This window comes from Macaca thibetana, chromosome 4 (assembly GCF_024542745.1).
Source record: "Macaca thibetana thibetana isolate TM-01 chromosome 4, ASM2454274v1, whole genome shotgun sequence".
NCBI classification, from domain to species: Eukaryota; Metazoa; Chordata; class Mammalia; order Primates; family Cercopithecidae; genus Macaca; species Macaca thibetana.
Genome location: NC_065581.1, coordinates 154,312,703 through 154,336,395, shown reverse-complemented (window position 1 = coordinate 154,336,395; position 23,693 = coordinate 154,312,703). Strand labels below are relative to the sequence as shown.

The window sequence follows — 23,693 nt, the reverse complement described above, 5'->3', positions numbered from 1 at the left end:
AGATCACCTGAAGTCAGGAGTTCGGGACCAGCCTGGCAAACATGGTGAAACCTCCTGTCTACTAAAATACAAAAATTGGTTGGCGTGGTGGCATGCACCTGTAATCCCAGCTGAGGCAGGAGAATCGCTTGAACCCAGGAGGTAGAGGTTGCAGTGAGCCGAGATCACGCCACTGAACTCCAGCCTGGGCCACAGAGTGAGACTCCGTCTCAAACAAACAAACAAACAAAACATGGCAAGAGTAGTGTATGTACCTAGCTCACAACATAGCTTCTTTCAACAGGTTTCACGGAGACATGTGAATCCATGTTCTTGTAAGACAAGTGCTATTCTGCAGGGTATCTAGAGTGCAAACCCAAACCATGTCTTTTTCAGTGGATTTTTCATGCTGACATCATCTTACTTCACTTTGGGGAAAGGTTTTTTCTAAGGAAGATAGCGAAAAGTCTTTTTGTCTTGCGACAATAGCAATTTTTATGTCAGCTTGGGTTTTTTCCTCCCATATTTCCAAGTAAAAGTCATAACTTTGTTACCACAATTTTGCCATCTGAGGTTAAACTGTTTGACCGTGGCTTGACGACTATTTTACACTTAATATTTATAAAATATTAGACTGATAGTTCGTTAAATTACCACCAGTGATAGCTCTGGAATCCCTGTTATATTAATTTCCAGGTAAATCCTTCTTAAGCACATGAGAAGATAGCACTGTAAATTTTGGGGGGTAAGGAGAACCTCCATCAATTAATACATCAGCTTGATAAAATTCAAAGAAAAACATGATCAAATTTCAGATTATATTTAACACATTCAGTTTCTAGAAGTAGTTTTGCTGAATAAATTCCCACCAGTTGAGCTAATGGAGCAACGGAGTTGCCAGTGCTTCCCGGCGGCTGCTGTGCTCAGCCAATTCGGAGGCATGGCGAGCCACACGGCGGGAGGTGGGTAGAGCCGGAGCCCTCCAAGGCTGGGCGCCACGTTGCTTTTCTCTTCTGAAATGAGAAGACAATGCTTCTGGCTATTGTATAAACCAGCCGAGGACTGCATTCATTCGCACGTCAGCCAAGGCGTGAGCAGAATTAAAGCGCCTTCTAATTCGACCCCTGGCAACGTGCGCGTCACGGACAAATGTTTAGTTTTAACGCCTGGCTGCGTTCGCCTTGGGAAAACACACTTTAAAGAATGGCCAAGTACCTCAGCAGTCGCGGTGAACTGCACAAGATTGAAAGCACCACGCCAACCCAGCGCTGGCCACCGTCCCCGCTGAACCCCGCCAACACCGCTAAGGACCCACCCATGTTTTCTGCTAATCATTTTTTTTCCTAAACAGCTCTGCACAGCCTTTCCTCATTCGGTTCCCGCTCTCCCCACCCACTCTGCATTCGACCCGAGGTTTCCAGTCCCCAGCTGGACATCACAGTAAAGACTACCACTCAACAGCCGGCCAGAGCCCGAGCCGCAGCGCAGGGGGCAGCTCCCCGCGCTCTCCGCCAGGCCCTCGGCCAGCCAGCCGCCACTCGGCCGCTAGTGATTGACAGGCGGCGGCAGCTATGGGCCGTGGAGGTGGGACGATGCGTCACTTCCTGGTCTTTTGGGGGAGCCGGGATATATAAGCGCGGTGCTCACGCAGCGCTCTCGCTTACACAGTATGGCCGGCGACATTAGCTAGCGCTCGCTCTACTCTCTCTAACGGGAAAGCAGCGGACTACAAGAGACTGAACTGTATCTGCCTCTATTTCCAAAAGACTTACGTTCAACTTTCGCTCACACAAAGCCGGGAAAATTTTATTAGTCCTTTTTTTAAAAAAAGTTAATATAAAATTATAGCAAAAAAAAAAGGAACCTGAACTTTAGTAACACAGCTGGAACAATCCGCAGCGGCGGCGGCAGCGGCGGGAGAAGAGGTTTAATTTAGTTGATTTTCTGTGGTTGTTGGTTGTTCGCTAGTCTCACGGTGATGGAAGCTGCACATTTTTTCGAAGGGACCGAGAAGCTGCTGGAGGTTTGGTTCTCCCGGCAGCAGCCCGAGGCAAACCAAGGATCTGGGGATCTTCGCACTATCCCAAGGTGGGTCCCCGGGGCGCTCGCTGACATCCGGGCCTGGGGACTGTCGCCGCCGCCGAGGCACCAGCCACGGGCGGGGCCCGAGTTCCCTCCGCCTTCAGGTGGGGGCAGGTCTGCGGCCGGGGGTCGCTTCGGCGGCCTTGGAAGGTTCGCGGTTTGGGGGAGAGCGGCCGTGTCCACGCGGGCCGGAGCCGGCTTCTCCCGCGGTGGTTGCCGCGCCTGGCACTGTCCTGGGGGAGGGGAGGAGGCCGGCGCGGCCGCGTGCTCAGGTAAAGTCCCGCGCTGGGCGGCGGGAGGCGCGGCCCGGGGTGGTTTTGCGGCCCGCGCCTCCCGACGTTCCTCTCCGTAGTAGTTGGCGGCAGGGGCCTCAGGTGGGGGTCGGGGGCGCCTGCGCGGGTTGCCTCCGGCAGGTGTGGCTCGGCGGGCTTAGTCAGGCGCTAATTCGGGCGTGCCCGCCTCGGGGAAGGGAGGGCGGGAGCGGCGCTCGTTCTTGCCGCGGGCGCGGACAGGAGGGGCCCTCCCGGCCTTGTCTGAGGGGCTGGCGAACAGGCCTCCCACCCGCGGTGGCCGCGGGCAGCATGTGGCGCTCGGGCGGCGGGGATTGGGCGGGAGCAGTTGTGTCGCAGTGGCGGGGCCCCACCGCTGCCCTAACGTGCTCTGCGCCAGAGCCTTTTCGGGGCGGCTGGGCAAACGGAGCAGTCCCCGGGGCCGCCCTCGACACGGCCGCTGAGCCCGCCGAGGGCTGCTCCCCAGTCTCTTGACCTTGGGTTGTGTAACCTGCTACGGAGCCGGCGGGAGAGGTGCGGGTGGCGGGAGGCCCGCCTGCCCCAGGACATAATGCCTCTAATGCCTTAAGCTTGAGCAAAGGAATCTGGGGCCCACTCCTACTGCCGGCCGTCACGCGAGACATACTTGGGCTGACTGCGCCGAAGAGGCGTGTTAGTTGGTATTGCTGTGGAAATCCATACTTAAATAAAAGCCCAGAGATCCCGTGGATGCTTGGGCCTTGTTCCCGGCAGCGGTCGCACCGGTGGCCACCCATGGCCTTCCTAGGCCCTGCCACCGGATCCCCGGCTCCTCCGCGCACAAGTGCGGCTAGAGTGGCCGTGCTACGGAGTAACCGGCGTGGCCAGCTTCATTGAGAGGCGGCGACCAATGGGCTCCTGGGCCCGACTCAGAGCCTGGCCCCAGGGTGTGGGCCAATGGGCGTTTTAGGAATGTTAGCTAATCTCGGAGCTGTCCCTTGACAAAAAGCAACTGGAAAAGGGAATCCAGGCAGACACGTGCTACCGAGACTTTAAGGCACGATGGGAAACCCAGTTTCTAGCAGTGTATCTTGAACGATTCCGTTGTAGAAAAAAGCTACTAGTGATAGCTAATATGTCACACATCTCATTTTTCAAGCTTCGTGTGACACTTAAAATGTCTATAGCGCTTACTACGTGCCAGGCTCACGTGCAGATTATAGGAAGCGGACTTTGGTCATGGAGAAGCTTAGTATTTCCTTCATTTCACAAATGAGAAGGCTGGTATTTGTGATAGGTGTGTGGTAAAAACGATTGTGATCAGGATAATTAACCTACAAAATCTTGGCAAGGAAGAACTGATGGGTAAGAACAGTTCTAGAAAACGAATAGCAGAAATTGTCACTTTGGCTTTTTAAATGTTTGAGCCCTTAAATAATAGTAAGTACATGTTCTTAATAAAGGGAAGAAGGTTTTGTTCTCCCCCAAGTTCTTGGCGGTTTGGCTGTTTAGAGCTTCCTGAGTCAAAGTGGAGAGGGGGAAGAGGCTTTTAACAAAGCAGCCTGCTTTCTTTAAATGTTTAAGAATCCCTTTTACTTTGTACTTTGATCAGCCCAAAATGTTTTACTGCTCCAGTGTGGCTCTTAAAATCATGGCCAAAGTTGAACTTTGAAGGACAAAATATTCCCTGTAGAGTTCATGATTTAGTGCCATCCATTTTGTGGGCATGTAACATTCATTGAACAACTACTGGTAGTATACTGCCACATTGTAATTGTTGTAGATAAAGCAAGTTAAGCAAGAACGGAAAAATCTATTGATTTAACTAAGGTCCCCTGGTAACCTTCGTAGGAACATTTTTCAGCGACCACTCAACTGGTTAGGTTATTTACCGGGATGTTAAAAAAGCTTGAAATAGTAGGTGTTCGTTGAATCACCTAAAATCAACAGCCTAGCAAAGAGAGTATCGTCGATGGAGTCTGGTCTGTAGGGACATGGGCCCAGTCCCAGAGACCCTAGGGAAGGATAATCGGTTATCTAGAAGAATAAAGCATGACGCGTTTTACTCAAATGACATGATTAAATGCACAGCCTCTGGAATAACAAGATTTGAATTCAAACAGCATTTAATAGCTGTGTGAGCTGTTTCCTCATCTTTAAAATGGAGACAATAAGGGCATATAGCTCATGGAAGTTGTGAAGAATAAATAGGTTAATATTTTATATGCAGTACTAAAGACAGGATCCCTCTATAGCCCAGGCTGGAGTGTAGTGGCACGATCATGGCTCACTGCAGCCTTGACCTCTTGGGCTCCATTAAGATGCGAATAAACTAAAAGTGGGTTAAAAGACGAACAGGCTGAATTAAACAAATTTGTTTATAAAGCATAATAAACATACGGACATAGAAAGGATTAAGAGAGTGAGAGGCTTAAATATCCAAAGAGAGCATTAGTGTTGATGCTAAAGACAAGGATAACAAGATAAAGATATTAGGGAGAAAAAACTCCTGGAAAAATAGCTTTCCAAAACTAACGCAAGAAGAAATAGAGAACCTAAAATAGTCCTAGAACAACACCTAAATAACTTGAATCAGTCAATCATCTAGGCCTAGATGGTTTCACTGGAGTGTTCTACATAATTCAAGGGAGAAAATATCCAACCTTTTTCACACATTCTTCTGGGAAACGACATACTTCCCTCAGTTTGCTCATCCCAAAGTCTGAAATATTTTTTTCTCCTACACGATATTTACCTTTCATATTTAGATCTGCAATCCATCTGGAATTGATTTTGTGTATGGTGTGAGGGAATAGAATTCACTTTAAACAAACTTGGCTCATCAGTGCAAGCTTTAATGCCAAGTTAAGCTGGAATCCTTTCTGAATATACACCTTTTTACTAAACACTGCTTTCCTCTTGTAGATCATTTAAGATAATTTATCTTAATAAGTGAACAAATTATGTAATACTGAGAAATTTAACAAAGAAAAATCTTGTATGATATAGCTTGGGTTAAACACTACTGTTGGAGAAAAGCAGCAGACCAGGTGTACCCAGATGAATAAAGGACAATTAAGGGAGAGGCAGTTTCTTAGGGGTAACCTGCAGTTTTCTTTAATTTTTCAGATTTTAGGGATGTTGAATAAAAATCAGTGACCATTTAAAAATGGTTTAGTTGTTGAATCAAAGTGCTGTAACAAACAAAAGCCTTTTATAAGAAATGGCAGCTTTAGGGAGGATGAGAGTAGTAAGGAGGAAATCTGTTAGAAAATAGAAAATTTTGCTGAGAAAAGTGATTTTTTCAGGACTGGAAATCCTATTCTGTGCTTTACTCAGATTTTATAAACTAAAACATAATTTTTAGTAAAGGATTGGGGCAGTTGCAAAGATAGTCATACCTCAGCTTAACTTTCCCCAAACTCATGCCTTCTTTGACTACATCATTATGCAGTATTATCGCACTATCAATAATTTACATTGCAGGAATTTACAACCCATTGCCAAAAAACCTTTTAGTGTAATGTTTCAGGGTAAAAATGCTTCCTACTAAAGAATTAAGCTTCTCGTTACATTCCTCCCAGCAGTTTCAAAAATATTTCGGGGCTGGGCTTGGTGGCTCATGTCTAATCCCAGCACTCTGAGAGAGGCCGAGGAGTTTGAGACCAGTCTGGGCAACATAGTGAAATCCTGACTCTACAAAAAAAAATTATCTGGGCATGCTGGTCCATCCTGGTGCGTGTCTGCAGTCCCAGCCACCCAGGAGGCTGAGATGGGAGGATTTTTTGAGCCATTGGGGGATTGAGGCTGCAGCAAAATGAGATTGCACCAGTGCGCTCCATCTGGGTGACAGAGTGAAACCCTGTCTCAACAACAACGAAAAGATTTCAACTGTTGTTTACAAACCATGTATCTTTAAGAAGCGCATGTTGAAAGTAGCAGAAAACTGAGAGGAGTATCCCGATTTGGGGTAAAAATTTGAGACAGAGAAACAATAATGTGATTATAATAGCGTGACTGCATTCTAGGTTCATATCTTTGAACAAAAGGAGGAGGCTTATTTCTCAGGGTATCTGAATTCACTGCCCCAGGAAGGCATCCTCAGAATCTAACTTCTGGTCAGTCTAGCTTTACTCAAGAATAATACGGTTTTAGGATGCCTTTGACCTAAAGACTGCTTACTACCTGGGGTAGAGGCACCCTGATGAATGTACTGTAATGAGAGTCTCTAAAACAGACCTAAAAATATGAGGTAAGCTCAGAATTGGGAAGCTGCAGTGACTTTGGATAAATTACCTGAACTCTGAAACTAGCTAGTTTTACATTAGAAAGTAATGAGTAATCTAATGACCTGGAAGCTTTTCAAATAAAAATTTCCAGGCATCATCCTCAGAAAGTGTCTGACCTAACTGGATATGGGAATAGGATCTATGTAGTCATTTTTCAGGTGATTAGAGCATAACCCTGCACTAATGGGTTCCTTCTATATTTAAGTCCTTTGTCTTTTTTTTTTTTTTTTGACACTCTCAGTCACCCAGGCTGGAGTGCAGTGGTCACATCTCAGCTCACTGTAACCTCCTCCTCCCAGGTTCAAGCGATTCTACTGTCTCAGCCTCCCTAATAGCTGGTACTACAGGTATGCGCCACCATGCCTGGCTAATTTTTGTGTTTTTAGTAAAAGACAGGGTTTTGCCATGTTGACCAGGCTGGTCTTGAACTCCTGACTTCCAAGTGATTAAGCCATCGCCCTGGTCCCTTTGTCCATTTTTTAATCACTTTTTTGTTGTTGTTGAGTTGTGTGTAGGTGTTTCTTTTATTTTGGATATTGACCCCTTATGAGGTGACTTGCAAGTATTTTATTCTGTAGGTTGTCTTTTCACTCATTTCTTTTGATGTATAGAAATTTTTACATTTTAGGTTTTCAAGCTCCATTTGTCTGTTTTTGATTTTGTTGTATGTCATATCCAAGAAATCATTGTCAAATGTAATGCCTGAAGCGTTTACTCTATGTATTCTTCTAGGAGTTTTATTTCCTCTTAATGTTTAGGTCCTTGTTCCATTTTTAGTTAATTTTTGTTTATGATGTAAGGTAAGAGTCCAACTTAATTTTGTTTGCATGTGGACATCCCTTTTTCCCAGCACCATTTGTGGAAGAGACTGTTTTTCCCTGTTATGTAGTCTTGGGACTCTTGTTCAAGATACTTGACCTCATTTACTTCTTGTTTTGAGACAGCTTATCTTGCTGTCTCCCAGGCTAGAGTGCAGTGGTGTGATATTGGCACACTGCAACCTCCGCCTCCTGGGTTCAAGCGATTCTCCTGCCTCAGCCTCCCGAGTAGCTGGGACTACAGGTCTGTGCCACCACACCTGGCTAATTTTGGTATTTTTTAGTAGAGATGGGGTTTTGTTATGTTGGTCAGGCTGGTCTTGAACTCCTGACCTCAAGTGATCCGCCTGCCTTGGGCTCCCAAAATGCATTTAATCAGGCATAGAGAAGTCTTGTTATAATAATCTTGTCCCTGTAAACATTCCTAAGTTCTATTTTTATTAGATCTCGGCCTCTAAGAAAACATTTTAAATATAAAATGTGGCATGCCACTAAAGTGTTGTTTTTCAGACATACAATGTATGTGCTGTTATTAATATAGAACATCTATTTCTTTGGGATCATTTATCATGATCTCTGATTATATTTAATATTTTAGTACCTACTCTTTAAGTGAAATTAGGGTGTCTCAACTTCAGCATTCTTGACATTTTGGTTCAGATAATTCACTGGTGTCAGTGACTATCCTGTTAATTATACCGTGTGTAGCAGCATCCCTGGCCTCTGTCCTCTACATGCTGGCAACACCACTACCACCGCAGTTGTGATAAAAAAAAAAAAAAAAAAAAAGTCTCCAAATGTTGCCACATGTCTCCTGGGTGACAAAATTATCACAAGTTGAGAACCACTGAATTAGATCAAAGAAGTGGCTTTTTTTTTTTTTTTTTGAGACGGAGTCTCGCTCTGTTGCCCAGGCTGGAGTGCAGTGGCCAGATCTCGGCTCACTGCAAGCTCCGCCTCCCGGGTTCACGCCATTCTCCTGCCTCAGCCTCCTGAGTAGCTGGGACTACAGGCGCCTGCCACCTCGCCCGTCTAGTTTTTTGTATTTTTTAATAGAGACGGGGTTTCACCGTGTTAGCCAGGATGGGCTCGATCTCCTGACCTCGTGATCCGCCTGCCTCGGCCTCCCAAAGTGCTGGGATTACAGGCTTGAGCCACCGCGCCCTGCCAGCAGTGGCATTTAAGATGAGAAAAAGGAATTCAAATCAGGAAATACTCAATCTACATATTTCTTTGTGTTTTATAAGCACCTAAGAATTGTGTGCTTTGAGCTATGTGCACATGCCTGTAATCCCAAATCCCAGCACTTTGGGAGGCTGAGGTGGGTGGATCGCTTGAGGTCAGGAGTTCGAGACCAGCCTGGCCAACATGGTGAAACGCCTTCTCTACTGAAAATACAAAAATAAATTAGCCGTGCATGGTGGCAGATGCCTGTAATCCCAACTACCCAGGAGGCTGGGGCAAGAGACTTGCTTGAACCTGGGAGGTGGAGTTTGCAGTGAGTTGATAGCGTGCCATTGCACTCCAGCCTAAGTGACAGAACAAGACTCCATCTCAAAAAAAAAAAAAATTGTGTGCTTGAATAGCTTTATAATAATTTCTAATGACTAGATCAGTATTATGTGATCTGTGATGTGAATAAATCCCAAAATTATCTAGCTGTCTTGCTTCTCTGTCTCTCGATTCTGCTTTATATCCATCAATTTGATTTATTGAACTCTATAAGAATTGCCAAATATAGATGAGTTTTGTAAACAGTTTATAATAGACTAGTGTTTCAAAGTCTCAGTGCGTAGTATGCCTGGGAATGAAGCAGAGATGAGACCACCACCACTGCTGAGCCTGATAAAACATTCTAGCTTAATGCTATCTTTTTTTTTTTTCTTTTGAGACAGTCTCACTGTGTCACCCAGACTGGAGTGCGGTGGCGTGATCTTGGCTCACTGCAACCTGATTTAGAAAATGGCTCTGTCAACTGTATAAAGCACTTTGTCTTTTCCATCGTTAATTTGATCAGAAAGCAGACCACTGAAAACCTTCCCTCCAAAACGAGAGTCAGCAAACTTTCTGTAAAGGGCTAGAGAGTAAATTTTAAATTTTGCAAGGCAGACAGTCTGTCGCAACTACTCATCTCTGCCCTTATAGGGAGAAAATAACCATAGTCAATGTATAAATGAATGGGTGTGGCTAGGTTCCAGTAGAGCTTTATTTACAAAAGCAGGCCATTTTTTCCCACAGAAATATGATAGAAATAATTTGTGCTGAAATTTTCAGCTGTTGCAGTTTTTCACCTCTTTTATGTACACATATAGCATTGTATTGACTTCTTCATTTTTCTTTCATCTATCTTGCCCTCTGATTTATTTTTCTTGAGCCTGGCAACTCTGGTAAGATGCCTTTATCATCACTAGGTTGATAGACAGTTTAACTGTTTGTCCTAGGGTGCTTAAAGTAATTGCTTTCTTTGATACTATGATTGAAAAATTCTGACTAGTGGAGCATTACTATTAGTTGAGGAAAGGTTTGGTTGGAGAATTTTATTAACTGTTGATGAATGAGTATAAGAGCATTTTGAAGCCAGATGGGTTGGCACGTGCCTATAATCCTAGCACTTTGGGAGGCTGGGGTGGGAGGATTTCATAAGCCCAGAAATTTGAGACAAACCTGGGCAATATAGGGAGACCTCATCTCTACAAAAAATTTAAAAATATATTAGTAAGGTGTAGTGATACATGCCTGTGGTCCCAGCTACTTGGGAGGCTGAGAAGGGAGGATCTCTTTGAGTCTGGGAGGCCAAAGCTCCAGTGAGCTGTGATTGTGCCATTGTTCTCCAGCCTGGGTGACAGTGAGACTGGCTCAAAAAACAAAAGGTTATTTCTTTCTGCCATTACAGAAGAAACATGCTACACTGTCTTCTTTTATTAAAATGCAATTAATAAACCCTGGACAGAATGCCTTGTTGAGCAGCTATCCAAGGACTCTAAGAAGTAAATTTTAGCAGGTGAAATGGAGAAGAAAGCCAGAACTTTAAATTCCACTGAACCACTAATTTCCTGTTTTTTTCCCCCTTTGGTATCTCCTCGCTGATTTCTCCTGGGCTTGCCAGAAACCCAAAACTGAACAGTACGGGCAGGCAAAAATAGTTCCAAGAAAGGCTCTCTAGTTCTGGTCTGCAAAGAAAGAAAGAGAGGCCCCTTTGAGTCAGAGTGGAGGAAATCTCTTTTTTGCTTTTGTTTTTTTCTGTTCTGCCCCAACCCCCTTGTAGGCCTTTAGCAGCTGTGGCAGTTAGGCAGATACCTAAAACGACAAGAGAAGGGAATCGTTTTTTTGTTTGTTTGTTTTTGAGACAGAGTCTTGCTCTGTTGCCCAGGCTGGAGTGCAGTGGCGCGATCTCAGCTCACTTGCAAGCTCCATCTCCTAGGTTCACACAGTTCTTCTGCCTCCACGCTATTCTCCTGCCACAGCCTCTGGAGTAGCTAGGACTACAGGTGCCCGCCACCACACCCGGCTAATTTTTTGTGGTTTTGGTAGAGACAGGAGTTCACCATATAGCCAGGATGGTCTCCATCTCCTGACCTCGTGATCCGCCTGCCTTGGCCTCCCAAAGTGCTGCGATTACAGGCGTGAACCCTCACGCCTGGCCAAAGCCCTGTTTTTATAGATAGTGGATGAAGAAGAGTCCTTCCCCTATTCCCTATGTGAGTCAGGCATTGTCAGAGAGATTATGGAGAGTTGAAGAAAAGTAAACCTATGAAGTTTTATATGAACGTTCCTTAGCCATTTTGCATGGATCTGACCCTAAACAGCACATCAGAGGTTTGAAAACTAAAATACAGGATAGACTGCCTCCCCAGGGCCAGCCTGGCTATTGGGTGGCAAATAAGTGGGACAGATGCAAATAGCATAGCAAAGGAGTTCATAACGAGCCTGACATTGGAACCATAACACAACCTACAAATGTTGAGTAAAAACTTGAAGCCTGAACCAAACCAGATTGTCTGCTAAACGTTTTTAAAAATCAAGACCTAGAATGATGTAACATGTCAAAATATCCAGGATGCAACTGTAAATTAGTTGACATACCCAAAACCAGGAAAATCTTAACATCTCGAAGGAAAAAACAGCAGACACCAACCTCAAGGTGACATGGACCACGATTTTTTTTTTTTTTTTTTTTGAGACGGAGTCCCGCTCTGTCGCCCAGGCTGGAGTGCAGTGGCCAGATCTCAGCTCACTGCAAGCTCCGCCTCCCGGGTTCACGCCCGTTCTCCTGTCTCAGCCTCCCGAGTAGCTGGGACTACAGGCGCCCGCCACCTCGCCCGGCTAGTTTTTTGTATTTTTTAGTAGAGACGGGGTTTCACTGTGTTAGCCAGGATGGTCTCGATCTCCTGACCTCGTGATCCGCCCGTCTCGGCCTCCCAAAGTGCTGGGATTACAGGCTTGAGCCACCGCGCCCGGCCGGACCACGATTTTAAAGTATCTGTGCTACAAGTTGTAAGGGTGAATACTTTTTATTTTAACAGAGAGTCTTGCTTTGTTGCCCTGGTTGGAGTGTAGTGGTGTAATCATGGTTCATTGCACCCTCCACCTCCTGGGCTCAAGCAAACTTCCCACATCAGCCTACTGAGTAGCTGGGACTACAGGCCTACACCACCACTCCCAGCTGCCTTTTTTCTTTTTAAGAGACTGGCTATTGCTGTGTTGTCCAGGCTGGTGTTGAACTTCTGGCCTTGTGATCCTTCCTTCTTGGCCTCTCTGAACCACAGTGCCTGACCACAACAGCCTTTTAAAAAAGAGAAAACAAAAATAAGAAAGGAAAAGATTGTTACATTGTTTGGTTCAGCCAGGGACCCTGTTGTTAAAAGTCTTAATAGAAATGGTGAGTATAACTGAGAAAGGGAGGGTGGGATTTGTTAGTGCATCCAGTGGGTAAAAAAGAACATGTGCAAGAGTGGTAAGTTATAGTGGGAAGTCAGTAGGTGATGACTTAAGCAGGTAGCATTATTGATGGACCTGAATTAGATAAGCTCTTTAAAAATCTGAAATTTTAATGCTTCAAATACTTAAATCATAGTTGGTATTTTTATTTACCTTCATATTCAGGAATGGGAGTCTTAATAGTAGATAATTTTTGCAAGGATTTTGTAAATTTATCTTAGTCAAGTGAAGCAGGATTTCATTCCCACGAGTAAAATTTGTTTATTTTTTTGAGATGGAGTTTCACTTTTATCGCCCAGGCTGGAATGCAGTGGTGTGATCTCAGCTCACTGCAACCTCCATCTCCGTGTTCAGTCTCCTGCCTCAGCCTCTGGAGTAGCTGGGATTATAGGCGCCCGCCACCACACCCAACTAATTTTTGTATTTTTAGTAGAGACAGGGTTTCAACACGTTGGCCAGGCTGATCTCAAACTCCTGACCTCAGGTTATCCACGCGCCTCGGCCCCCCAGAGTGCTGGGATTACAGGCGTGAGCCACTGTGCCTGGCCAAGTTTTTTTTTGTTTTTTGTTTTTGAGACGGAGTCTCCCTCTGTTTCCCGGGCTGGTATGCAGTGACAAGATGTCAGCTCACTGCACCCTCCACCTTCAAGTGATTCTTCTGCCTCAGCCTCCTGAGTAGCTGAGATTACAGGCGTGTGCCACCACACCAGCCAGGGGTAATTTCAAGGGTTGTCACAGTATATGTCCCGCATATGTATTCTTTGCATATATGAACAAATTGTTAGCACCTTTTTAAAAGAACCTTAATTTTTTTTAATAGCTCTCTTTAAAAAGTTGTTTAGTCATGTTATAGTCAAATACAGGAAAGCTCTGTAATCATTAGCAAGCCTAACACATTAAATATTTTTGGATGGGTATTGGTACACAGATGGGTCAGTAACAGTTTCTTATAGCAAAATGGTGAGACACACACAAAATTCTACCAGGCTTGTTTGGTATTGTGGTTGCTTTTTAATACAAACGAGTAAAACATTTTGCTGTTGGATTTCACTCAGGCGTTCTTATCTGGTTAACAAATGATTTGCCAGCTGGGCACATTGGCTCACGCCTGTAATCCTAGCACTTTGGGAGGCCGAGGCAGGCGGATCACCTGAGGTCAGTAGTACGAGACCAGCCTGGCCAACATGGTGAAACCCTGTCGCCACTAAAAATATAAAAATTAAAATTAGCCAGGCGTGGTGGTGCGTGCTTGTAATCCCAGCTGCTTGGGAGGTGGAGGTTGCAGTGAACAGAGATCTTGCCACTAGACTCCAGCCTGGGTGGTAGAGCAAGACTCAGTCTCAAAAAAAAAAAAAAAAAAAAAAAAGATTTGCCATTTTTGTGAGTTATAGAGCAATGGCCTATCAGATATCATGGGGCTTAAAAATTTTTCTTCTTTTTTTTAAAGACCTAGGGTATTGCTCTATCGCCCAGGTTGGTCTCAAACTCCTGAGCTTAAGCCATCCCAATCCCAAAGTGCTAGGATTACAGGCGATTCTCCTGCCTCAGTCAGCCTCCTGAGTAGCTGAGATTATAAGCACCCACCACCACACGTGGTCTCAAACTCCTGACCTCAAGTGATCCACCTGCCTTGGCCTCCCAAAGTGCTGGGATTACAGGTGTGAGCCACCGTGCCCGGCCTAGAAAATATTTCTGGCAAACAACTGGGCATGGTGGCACATGCTTGTGGTTCTGGTTACCTGAGAGACTGAGGCAAGAAAATTGCTTGAGCCTGGGAGGTCAAGGTTGAAGTGAGCTGTGATTGCACCACTGCACTCCAGCCTGGACGACAGAGTGAGACCCTGTCTCAAAAAATAATAATATCTGGCCGGGCGCGGTGGCTCAAGCCTGTAATCCCAGCACTTTGGGAGGCCGAGATGGGTGGATCACGAGGTCAGGAGATCGAGACCATCCTGGCTAACACGGTGAAACCCCGTCTCTACTAAAAAAATACAAAAAAATAGCCGGGCAAGGTGGCAGGCGCCTGTAGTCCCAGCTACTCGGGAGGCTGAGGCAGGAGAATGGCGTGAACCCGGGAGGCGGAGCTTGCAGTGAGCTGAGATCCGGCCACTGCACTCCAGCCTGGGCGACAGAGCGAGACTCCGTCTCAAAAAAAAAAAAAAAAAAAAAATAATAATAATAATAATATCTGGTCTTGTTAAGCTGTTCCATGGAATTACATTGTCTTTTTATAATGGGCACACTGATGAAAGAATCAATACTTTCCTAATTCTATCTCAGGCAAATTAAGACTAGTTTCTTCATGTCCATATGACCTCCATTGCTATGGTTGCTTGTACTACACATTTCCTGCTAAATGGGCTTTCTCATTGCATTTGGAGAGCTGTGTAGTATTCCCAAAGTCTTCTAGGTGTGCTTATGATTGGCAAAGTAATTCCAGTTTTTTGTAAGTGCTATAAGGGTAACATCACTCACTCTGTCCAGACAGTTAGGCTTTTAAATCTCTATGCCAATTAGATTGGTAAAATTATGCTCTTTTTTTGAAGTGTTTCTTAAGGTTAAAAATCTGCACATTTTAGAGACAGAGTATCCCATTGAATTTCTATAATCATTGAGTTAATGGTTTACCTTGGTTTATGGACCTTTGAACATTTTTTTGCCTATTTTTCTTTTAGTAATTTGTAAATACATAGTATAATGACCTTTTTTTTTCATATATAGCATAATATACCTGTCATTTATCTGGATATGTCAATGTAGATTATTTTGAAAGAAACTAAATGTTGGTGTACAATATTAATTAAAAATGTGGTCTCTTCGTGGGAAAAAGTGTGAGCTTTGTAATTTTTATGAGTAGGTGGGTACTGTTGTGGATTAATCATAATTTTTTTTGTTAAATGATAGATCTGAGTGGGACGTACTTTTGAAGGATGTGCAATGTTCAATCATAAGTGTGACAAAAACTGACAAGCAGGAAGCTTATGTACTCAGGTAAGTCCTGTGAAACAAGTGCTAGGTTGAAACAAGTGTTAGCTCATTTCAGTCCTAATCATAATGTGAAACAGTAAGTTCCTCTCAGTTGTAGTTCTGGGTTTTTTTTGTTTGGTTTGGTTTTTTGAGACTTAGTTTCACTCAGTCACCCAGGCTGGAGTGCAGTGGCGTGATCTCAGCTCACTGCAACCGCCGCCTCCCTGGTTCAAGCAATTTTCCTGCCTAAGCCTCCTGAGTAGCTGGGATTACAGGCACCCTCCATCACACATGGCTAATTTTTGTATTTTTAGTAGCGACGGGGTTTCATCATGTTGGCCAGGCTGGTCTTGAACTGCTGACCTCAGGTGATCCACCCGCCTCGGCCTCCCAAAGTGCTGGGATTATACATGTGAGCCACTGCACTCCGCCTTTTTTATACATTATTTTTAAGAATATGGTATAAAAGGAAACGTTTAGTGTAACATGGATGTTTCTAGAATGTAGGTTTTGAAGCCTCACCGGATAGTTCAAGGTGGTTGCCATCTTTTCCTCCCACTTAAGAAAGAAGTACCTCTTAATCAGAAGTTCAGGCAAAGGGAAGGTTAGCTTTGCTATACAAATACAGTTGTCTAATTGGTATATAAAAGCTCATCACCTTTTTTATAGTTGCAGAGTTAATTTATTCAATAAATACTTTGAATGAATGCTTATAGTATATATTGTGTATATATTGTGATGGACCTTGCAGGGAGATACTGGACTAAACAGCCCCCCCACCCTTGTTTTTTTTTTTTTTTTTTCTTTCTTTCTTTCTTTTTTTCTTTTTTACCCCCTGAGACGGAGTCTCACTCTGTCCAGGCTGAAGTCCAGTGGTGCAATCTCATCTCACTGCAACCTCTGCCGCCCAGGTTCAAGCAATTCTCTTGCCTCAGCCTCCCAAGTAGCTGGTATTACAGGCACCTGCCACCGTGCTTGGCTAATTTTTGTATTTTTAGTAGAGACGGGGTTTCGCCATCTTGATCAGGCTGGTCTTGAACTCCTGACCTCGTGATCCACCCACCTCGGCCTCCTAAAGTGCTGGGATTACAGGTGTGAGCCACCATGCCTGGCGTCTCTCTTTTTTTTTAAAAACTAAGTTTATATTATAAATATACTAATGTTTATGAAAATGCTTACCATGTGCCAAGCCCTGGGGATGTTTTGTATACTAGAAAAAAAGAATACTGTAGTGTGTAACTTGCTTCCTTGAGATCCTAATATTTAAAAATACTAGCCAAAATTGTAAATAATTAAATTGGTTGATTGCACTCTCAGTAGTATATTAGTATTGTTATAATATTGTGACTTTTTTCAACTGCAGTGAGAGTAGCATGTTTGTCTCCAAGAGACGTTTCATTTTGAAGACATGTGGTACCACCCTCTTGCTGAAAGCACTGGTTCCCCTGTTGAAGCTTGCTAGGGATTACAGTGGGTTTGACTCAATTCAAGTAAGTAGCAAACTTTTAAATATTTTTTCAGGCATAAATGTTAGAGTTCTTATCCTGTAATATGCAAAGTAAATAAATTTATATACTTACTGCCTTTGTTACAATGCATGTAAACACGTGGTAAGGTGTTCATACCTTAGAAAGAGATCTGATTCTCAAGAACAGCAGAAAATATGAAAGAAGCAGAGAATGAGTTAGGATGAAATTCAAGTGGGAGAAAGAAATGAAGAAGCCAGACACTTCCAGTAGTTAATTTCTTAACATGGTTACTTATAATAATAGAGAAATGGTAAGAAAAGAAGGAAAAGCAAAATGTCATTACCGAAATTTTCCAGTCTTTATAATGAGTAAGGTCAAAGAGCAACAGTCAGTATTGAGTTAAATTCTCATACTCTTCAATAACTAAAGTGTTTTTACCTAGAGTATAATTTTCTGATTAGTGGTTGTCACATTTTATTTTATTTTTTATTTTTTTGAGATGGAGTTTCGCTCTAGTTTCCCAGGCTGGAGTGCAATGGCACAATCTCAGCTCACTGCAATCTGCACCTCCCAGGTTCAAGCGATTCTCCTGCCTCAGCCTCCCAAGTAGCTGGGATTACAGGCGCCCACCACCACGCCCAGCTAAATTTTTTGTATTTTTAGTAGAGACGGTGTTTCATTATGTTGGCCAGGCTGGTCTCATAACTCCTGACCTCAGGTGATCCACCCGCCTTAGCCTCCTAAAGTTCTGGGATTGCAGGCGTGAGTCACTGCACCCGGCCTGAGTTTTAATCTTTAACTTCATAAGGAAAGGATGGATTGTCATTAGTACTCAGTACAGTTTTTTTTGTTGTGAATTGATCCTTGTAAGAAATCTAAAGCAATGTGTGCTTAACTTGGATCACTGATGCTTAAAACTAGTATGTTATTTCCCCCAAATTTTTGCTTACATGACTATTAATAAGCCCAGTTTAGAAACTACTGTTCTAGAAAGGAATATACTTGGTGTTAATAGTTGTTATGACCCATCATGCCTAGACTGGGCTTTTTTTAAAAAAAAAAAAAAAGAGGGAGAGATGGAGCCTCAGTATGTTGTACAGGCTGGACTCCTGGACCAAGTGATCCTCCTGCCTCACCCTCCCAATAGCAGAACCTACAGACATATGTTACCATGCCCAGCTAAAATATTTGAGTTTTGATTTTGCCGAGTTTTAGTATGTGGGAAATAGTTGATTAGCTTCAAAAAGTGATAGAATTCTACAGCTAAAAGTTATCTTTTTTTTTTTTTTTCTTTTTTAATAAAGAGCTTCTTTTATTCTCGTAAGAATTTCATGAAGCCTTCTCACCAAGGGTACCCACACCGGAATTTCCAGGAAGAAATAGAGTTTCTTAATGCAATTTTCCCAAGTAAGTTTAAATAAAATCTAAACCTGTTATCTTCTTAAAGATAGAAAGTGCAACCTTTCAGAGATCTTTCTATATGAGAGCATATGTATGCAGATACAGCACTCTACATACACTCATATTTGCTTTCCTTATGGATTTTTTGGTTTGTTTTAGACGGGGGTCTCATTCTGTCACCCATGCTGGTACGGTGGTGTGATCATAGCTCACTGCAGCCTCAACATCCCAGGCTCAAGTGGTCCTCCCACCTCAGCCTCCCAAGTAGCTGGGGCTACAGGTGCACACCACCACACCTGGCACTATATATATATATATAATTTTTTTTTTTTTTTTAATTTTTAGTAGAGACAAGGTTTTGCCATGTTTGCCCAAGCCGGTCTTGAACTCCTGGACTCAAGGGTTCCACCTGCCTGATTTCCCAAAGTGCTAGGATTACAGGTGTGAGTTACTGCACCTGATCCGTATTTACTTTGACTTGGGTGTTTTAGGAGTACAGTAGTGATCTTTATATAACCTGTAATTCAAAATATGCAGAATTTATAAAGAGCATTAAAATATCAGATAAAATATTTTTAGTCAAGAGAGATGAACAGATAGTTTATTACAAATTATGTATACACATGCACTTGTAAAAATAATTGTGCATCATAAATCAGTGGTGTTTAACGGATGGAATTTTAAAATGTAGAATTGATCACCTGCCACCTCTGGTTTTTCATATAGCATAGAGAGAGTTCATCTTCATCTGGCCAGTCACTCTATCTTGTGTCTCACTCTGGTTCTTTTTGCGTTTTTGTTTGTTTGAGACAAACTCTCATTCTGTCTTCCAGGCTGGAGAGCATTGGCATCATTATAGTTCACTGCAATGTCAAACTCTTGAGTTCAAGCACCCAGCTAATTTTTATTAAATTTTTAATAGAGATAGAGTCTCGCTATGTTGCCTAGGCTGGTCTTAAACTCCTGGCCTGTAGCAGTCCTCTAGCCTCAGTGGTTCTTAACCTATAGATCATAATGTCCTTTGACAATATGAACAAGGTTATATGATTCCCTCCAGAAAAATGCCTAGTGCTCTGCTCCAGCATTTTATATAATAATTGACCTTCCTTTTTAAAATTGCACAGTGTAAAGTAGTGTTTCCTGAATGAAATTGGTAAGGGTTTCTTTCATCCTTTTACTAAGCTTTTATTTATAGAGGTCAGGGAACTAAAGGTTATCTGATAACATCCTTACTTCCTAGATAAGGCTGAAAACCTAAGATAATTTAGTAACTTTGCACAAAGTCGCTTACAAGCATGAAAATCGAACTTAGCACATCTACTAATATGAAACCAAATCAGGCTAATCAGAGTGTTGGGTGTTTGGTGCAAATATCCACCAAGTCAGTCGATTCTCCTTATCTGGGAATTCACCTACTGTTTCCTTTCCTTTCACTGATGACATTTCTTCTTTTTTCTTGAGACAGTGTGTCACTCTGTCGCCCAGGCTGGAGTGGAGTTGCATGATCTTGGCTCACTGCAACTTCCACCTCCCGGATTCAAGCAGTTCTCCTGCCTCAGCCTCCCAAGTAGCTGGGATTATAGGCGTGTGCCAACACGCCCAGCTAATTTTTGTATTTTTAGTAGCAACGGGGTTTCATCATGTTGGCCAGGCTGGTCTCGAACTCCTGACCTCAAGTGATTTGCCCACCTCGGCCTCCCCCAGAAGGGGTGGGATTATAGGCATGAGCTACTATGCCCGGTCCACTCATGGATGACATTTCTAATAAGTGGCAAATAGTATCATTCTGCTTATTATGGAAGGGTAGTAACAAACCATCCTATTAAATGGATGTGTTATATTTATTTTGTGTTCTTTTCCCTCAACAGATGGAGCAGCATACTGTATGGGACGTATGAATTCTGACTGTTGGTATGTTTAGTACAATTTTGTGGATTTTTGTTGTCCTATGTAAGATTTAATTTAAACTGCCAATTGTCATTTTTAGGAACATTTTAAACTTTTATTTAGGTACTTATATACTCTGGATTTCCCAGAGAGTCGGGTAATCAGTCAGCCAGATCAAACCTTGGAAATTCTGATGAGTGAGCTTGACCCAGCAGTTATGGACCAGTTCTACATGAAAGATGGTGTTACTGCAAAGGATGTCACTCGTGTAAGCATTTTTAGTAATAATTGTTGCTGGATTCTTCTGCATGGGGACTAAATTTTATTTTTCATTCTTTAACTTTTAAGTTCAGGGTTACAAGTGCAAGTTTGTTACGTCGGTAAACTTGTGTCATGGGGGTTTGTCGTACAGAGTATTTCGTCACCCAAGGGTTAAGCCTAGCACCAGTTAGTTACTTTTCCTGGTCCTCTCCCTCCTCCCATCCTGGGACTAAATTTTGAACTCATTTGAAGTTTATTTGTCAAACCTTTGTTAAACTCGGTCTTTTTTCCCCCCAGGAGAGTGGAATTCGTGACCTGATACCAGGTTCTGTCATTGATGCCACAATGTTCAATCCTTGTGGGTATTCAATGAATGGAATGAAATCGGATGTGAGTAGTTATATGTATTGCTTAAATAATTATTTAAATATTTAAATATGTAATAGTCTTTCCATTCTTAACACTGTGAACTGTTTCTCTCAGGGAACTTATTGGACTATTCACATCACTCCAGAACCAGAATTTTCTTATGTTAGCTTTGAAACAAACTTAAGTCAGACCTCCTATGATGACCTGATCAGGAAAGTTGTAGAAGTCTTCAAGCCAGGAAAATTTGTGACCACCTTGTTTGTTAATCAGGTAATTTTATATTTTATTTTTAATCAGGTAATTTGGTTTTTAAAATCTAAAGGAAATGAGACTGAGGCCTAAGATGTATTCTAAGATAGCACATATACCAGCCACTCAGATATCCAGAAGTAATACTGTTTGAGGTTACTGGTAGCTGAGAAGCTTTGTTTCATTAGACCTATATCAGTCCTTGTTTTCTATCTAGCCAAATTGATGGGTTCCTTCTGTCTTGCTATTGACAGGCCTGGTGGGAGGAACCATAAGAAGCCCTGGTCCCTCCAGCACATAAGAAGGCAGCTAAAATAACTCAAATGCCTTAGTTTCATTAAGATAAAAGTCTGTCACTTAACTGTTTTGGTTGAAAACACTTCTCTGGATTGCAAACACTAATGGTTATTTAATTTTTTCCCCCAGAGTTCTAAATGTCGCACAGTGCTTGCTTCGCCTCAGAAGATTGAAGGTTTTAAGCGTCTTGATTGCCAGAGTGCTATGTTCAATGATTACAATTTTGTTTTTACCAGTTTTGCTAAGAAGCAGCAACAACAGCAGAGTTGATTAAGAAAAATGAAGAAAAAACGCAAAAAGAGAACACATGTAGAAGGTGGTGGATGCTTTCTAGATGTCGATGCTGGGGGCAGTGCTTTCCATAACCACCACTGTGTAGTTGCAGAAAGCCCTAGATGTAATGATAGTGTAATCATTTTGAATTGTATGCATTATTATATCAAGGAGTTAGATATCTTGCATGAATGCTCTCTTCTGTGTTTAGGTATTCTCTGCCACTCTTGCTGTGAAATTGAAGTGCATGTAGAAAAAACCTTTTACTATATGAAACTTTACAACACTTGTGAAAGCAACTCAATTTGGTTTATGCACAGTGTAATATTTCTCCAAGTATCATCCAAAATTCCCCACAGACAAGGCTTTCGTCCTCATTAGGTGTTGGCCTCAGCCTAACCCTCTGGGACTGTTCTATTAAATTGCTGCCAGAATTTTACATCCAGTTACCTCCACTTTCTAGAACATATTCTTTACTAATGTTATTGAAACCAATTTCTACTTCATACTGATGTTTTTTGAAACAGCAATTAAAGTTTTTCTTCTATGGGTTGAGTCCTTAAGAAAATGATTCCAGTTACTCATTTTGCATATTTACTATTTTAACATTATTGGACCCTGCATTTATAGTCCTTTGATTTCTTCCCTCTCCCTGGTGTCTCCCCCAAGACCCCAAATAAAGCAATACACTGTTAACACTGTGGGTTTATATATACTAATTCTATACCCCAGATGGGGAATGGAGGAGATGGTCCCTGGGCTTAATATTTAAAGGGCATGGGAATTTAGCCTCTCTTTTATTGTAATGTGCTCTTTTGGAAAATAGTTGATTAGCAGGGAAGACCCAGAGTTGTAGATTGAGATTAGGGTGTACTGGCTGAACTGTGGAAAACATACAATTCTGTGTTCCTCAGTAAATGAGATTAGCGTCTAATGAGTAGCACGCCTTTACTAACCTACTAAGTAGTAGTATAAAATGATTTTTTATTTAGTTAATTACCAGAGAGATTTAGCATAATTTTGTTCTGGATTCAGTAAATCAAGTCAGCTTGGATCATTCACCTTAACTTTTCCTTTAGCAGCCATTTCCACTAGTTTCCATTAAGTAGTGTTCTATAAACTTTGATCCAAAGCAGAATCAATGTCTTTTCCATCTTGTGACTTAAAGTTCTGTGACTGTGATGCATGTGTGTTCTGACTTCATCTGTACCTCTAACCTACGGTGTTTCCCTCGCCATGGCATTCATAGGATGAAATGAATGACTGCCCAGAATGAGAATTTGTCCAGATTATTCAGATAAACATCATAAAGTAGAATACATGAATAAATAAGTAGAACATAAATAAAATTCCAAAATACTCAATGAGAAATGACTAGTAATATAGGCTTTCAAGAGTTGGTACCTTTTAGCTATATTTGCAGATACTCTGGGATTTTAAGGAACTGAGAAAACAGCAAAGTTGACTAAATTTTATATTTCTTGTCCTCTAAATATTTTGATAATTTCTGGATTGATGCAGTGATGTTTTTGTTCCTTCCGTATTTATAAATGAAACACCTTTTTTTAGTGTTTCTAAACCTAAAATCTACTTGGTTTGAAATCAAGTGGTTGGAACACTGTTTGACTTTTATTTGAAGCATGTGGTTGATTGAAAATTTCATTGAAGTTTTCAGTCAGTGTGTAAGTTTGATTCTGTAATGAGCACAGCACCTAATATTTTGAGGAGCTCTGTTTTAAGGACCAATGCTTAAGGTGGACTTTGTTTGTAAACAGTATCCCAATAGATTTGTTGACTTGAGGTCTGTGGGTTTTTTTTTGTTTGTTTTGTTTTTTTTCCTAATAGAATTAAGAATTCTAATGTTGAAAAACTGCACAAATTTGTATGGGACAAAGCCTAGAAAAGAGAAATGTAGATTGAATCATAATATAAATCATGGTTTGATAGAAGAGGGAAAGTTTTGGTGCCATAATTTCTCCTTTCACTGGTGTTGGACTTAAATCAATTGAAATGTATTTCTGTACCACAATTTACGCTTCAATAAAAGTTTAATTGTCTAGTGACATTCAGAAACTTTTCTGTTGCCCTGTTTTTTAAAGGAGGCTACTTGACCAAATACTCTATATCTGAAGTTTAAAAGCAATATAACAATGTGTGTGTATGAGT

General features: G+C 42.3%; 3 protein-coding genes across 3 annotated transcripts in view; 2 read left to right on the top strand and 1 right to left on the bottom strand.

The window, feature by feature from the left end:
* Positions 1-23,693, bottom strand: part of REV3L (REV3 like, DNA directed polymerase zeta catalytic subunit) — a 659,986-nt gene that overhangs the window by 54,736 nt on the left and 581,557 nt on the right. The window lies entirely within an intron of this gene.
* The window catches only part of GTF3C6 (general transcription factor IIIC subunit 6), a 1,097,326-nt gene that overhangs the window by 996,863 nt on the left and 76,770 nt on the right, over positions 1-23,693 (top strand). The window lies entirely within an intron of this gene.
* Positions 1,629-23,600, top strand: AMD1 (adenosylmethionine decarboxylase 1). Its single transcript, XM_050789100.1, has 9 exons — positions 1,629-2,067; positions 15,259-15,345; positions 16,685-16,811; positions 18,095-18,197; positions 20,060-20,102; positions 20,202-20,346; positions 20,637-20,729; positions 20,823-20,978; positions 21,384-23,600. Exons 1-9 carry the CDS (start codon positions 1,958-1,960, stop codon positions 21,522-21,524), a joined length of 1,005 nt encoding a protein of 334 aa, XP_050645057.1. The 5' UTR covers positions 1,629-1,957; the 3' UTR covers positions 21,525-23,600.

What these genes read in the sequence shown, in the direction of transcription:
- AMD1 (XM_050789100.1), top strand. Translation starts at nt 1,958, where the DNA reads ATGGAAGCTGCACATTTTTTCGAAGGGACCGAGAAGCTGCTGGAGGTT. An exon ending in GATCTTCGCACTATCCCAAG is followed by an intron (nt 2,068 to 15,258) that starts GTGGGTCCCCGG and finishes GTTAAATGATAG; the next exon opens with ATCTGAGTGGGACGTACTTT. An exon ending in CAGGAAGCTTATGTACTCAG is followed by an intron (nt 15,346 to 16,684) that starts GTAAGTCCTGTG and finishes TTTCAACTGCAG; the next exon opens with TGAGAGTAGCATGTTTGTCT.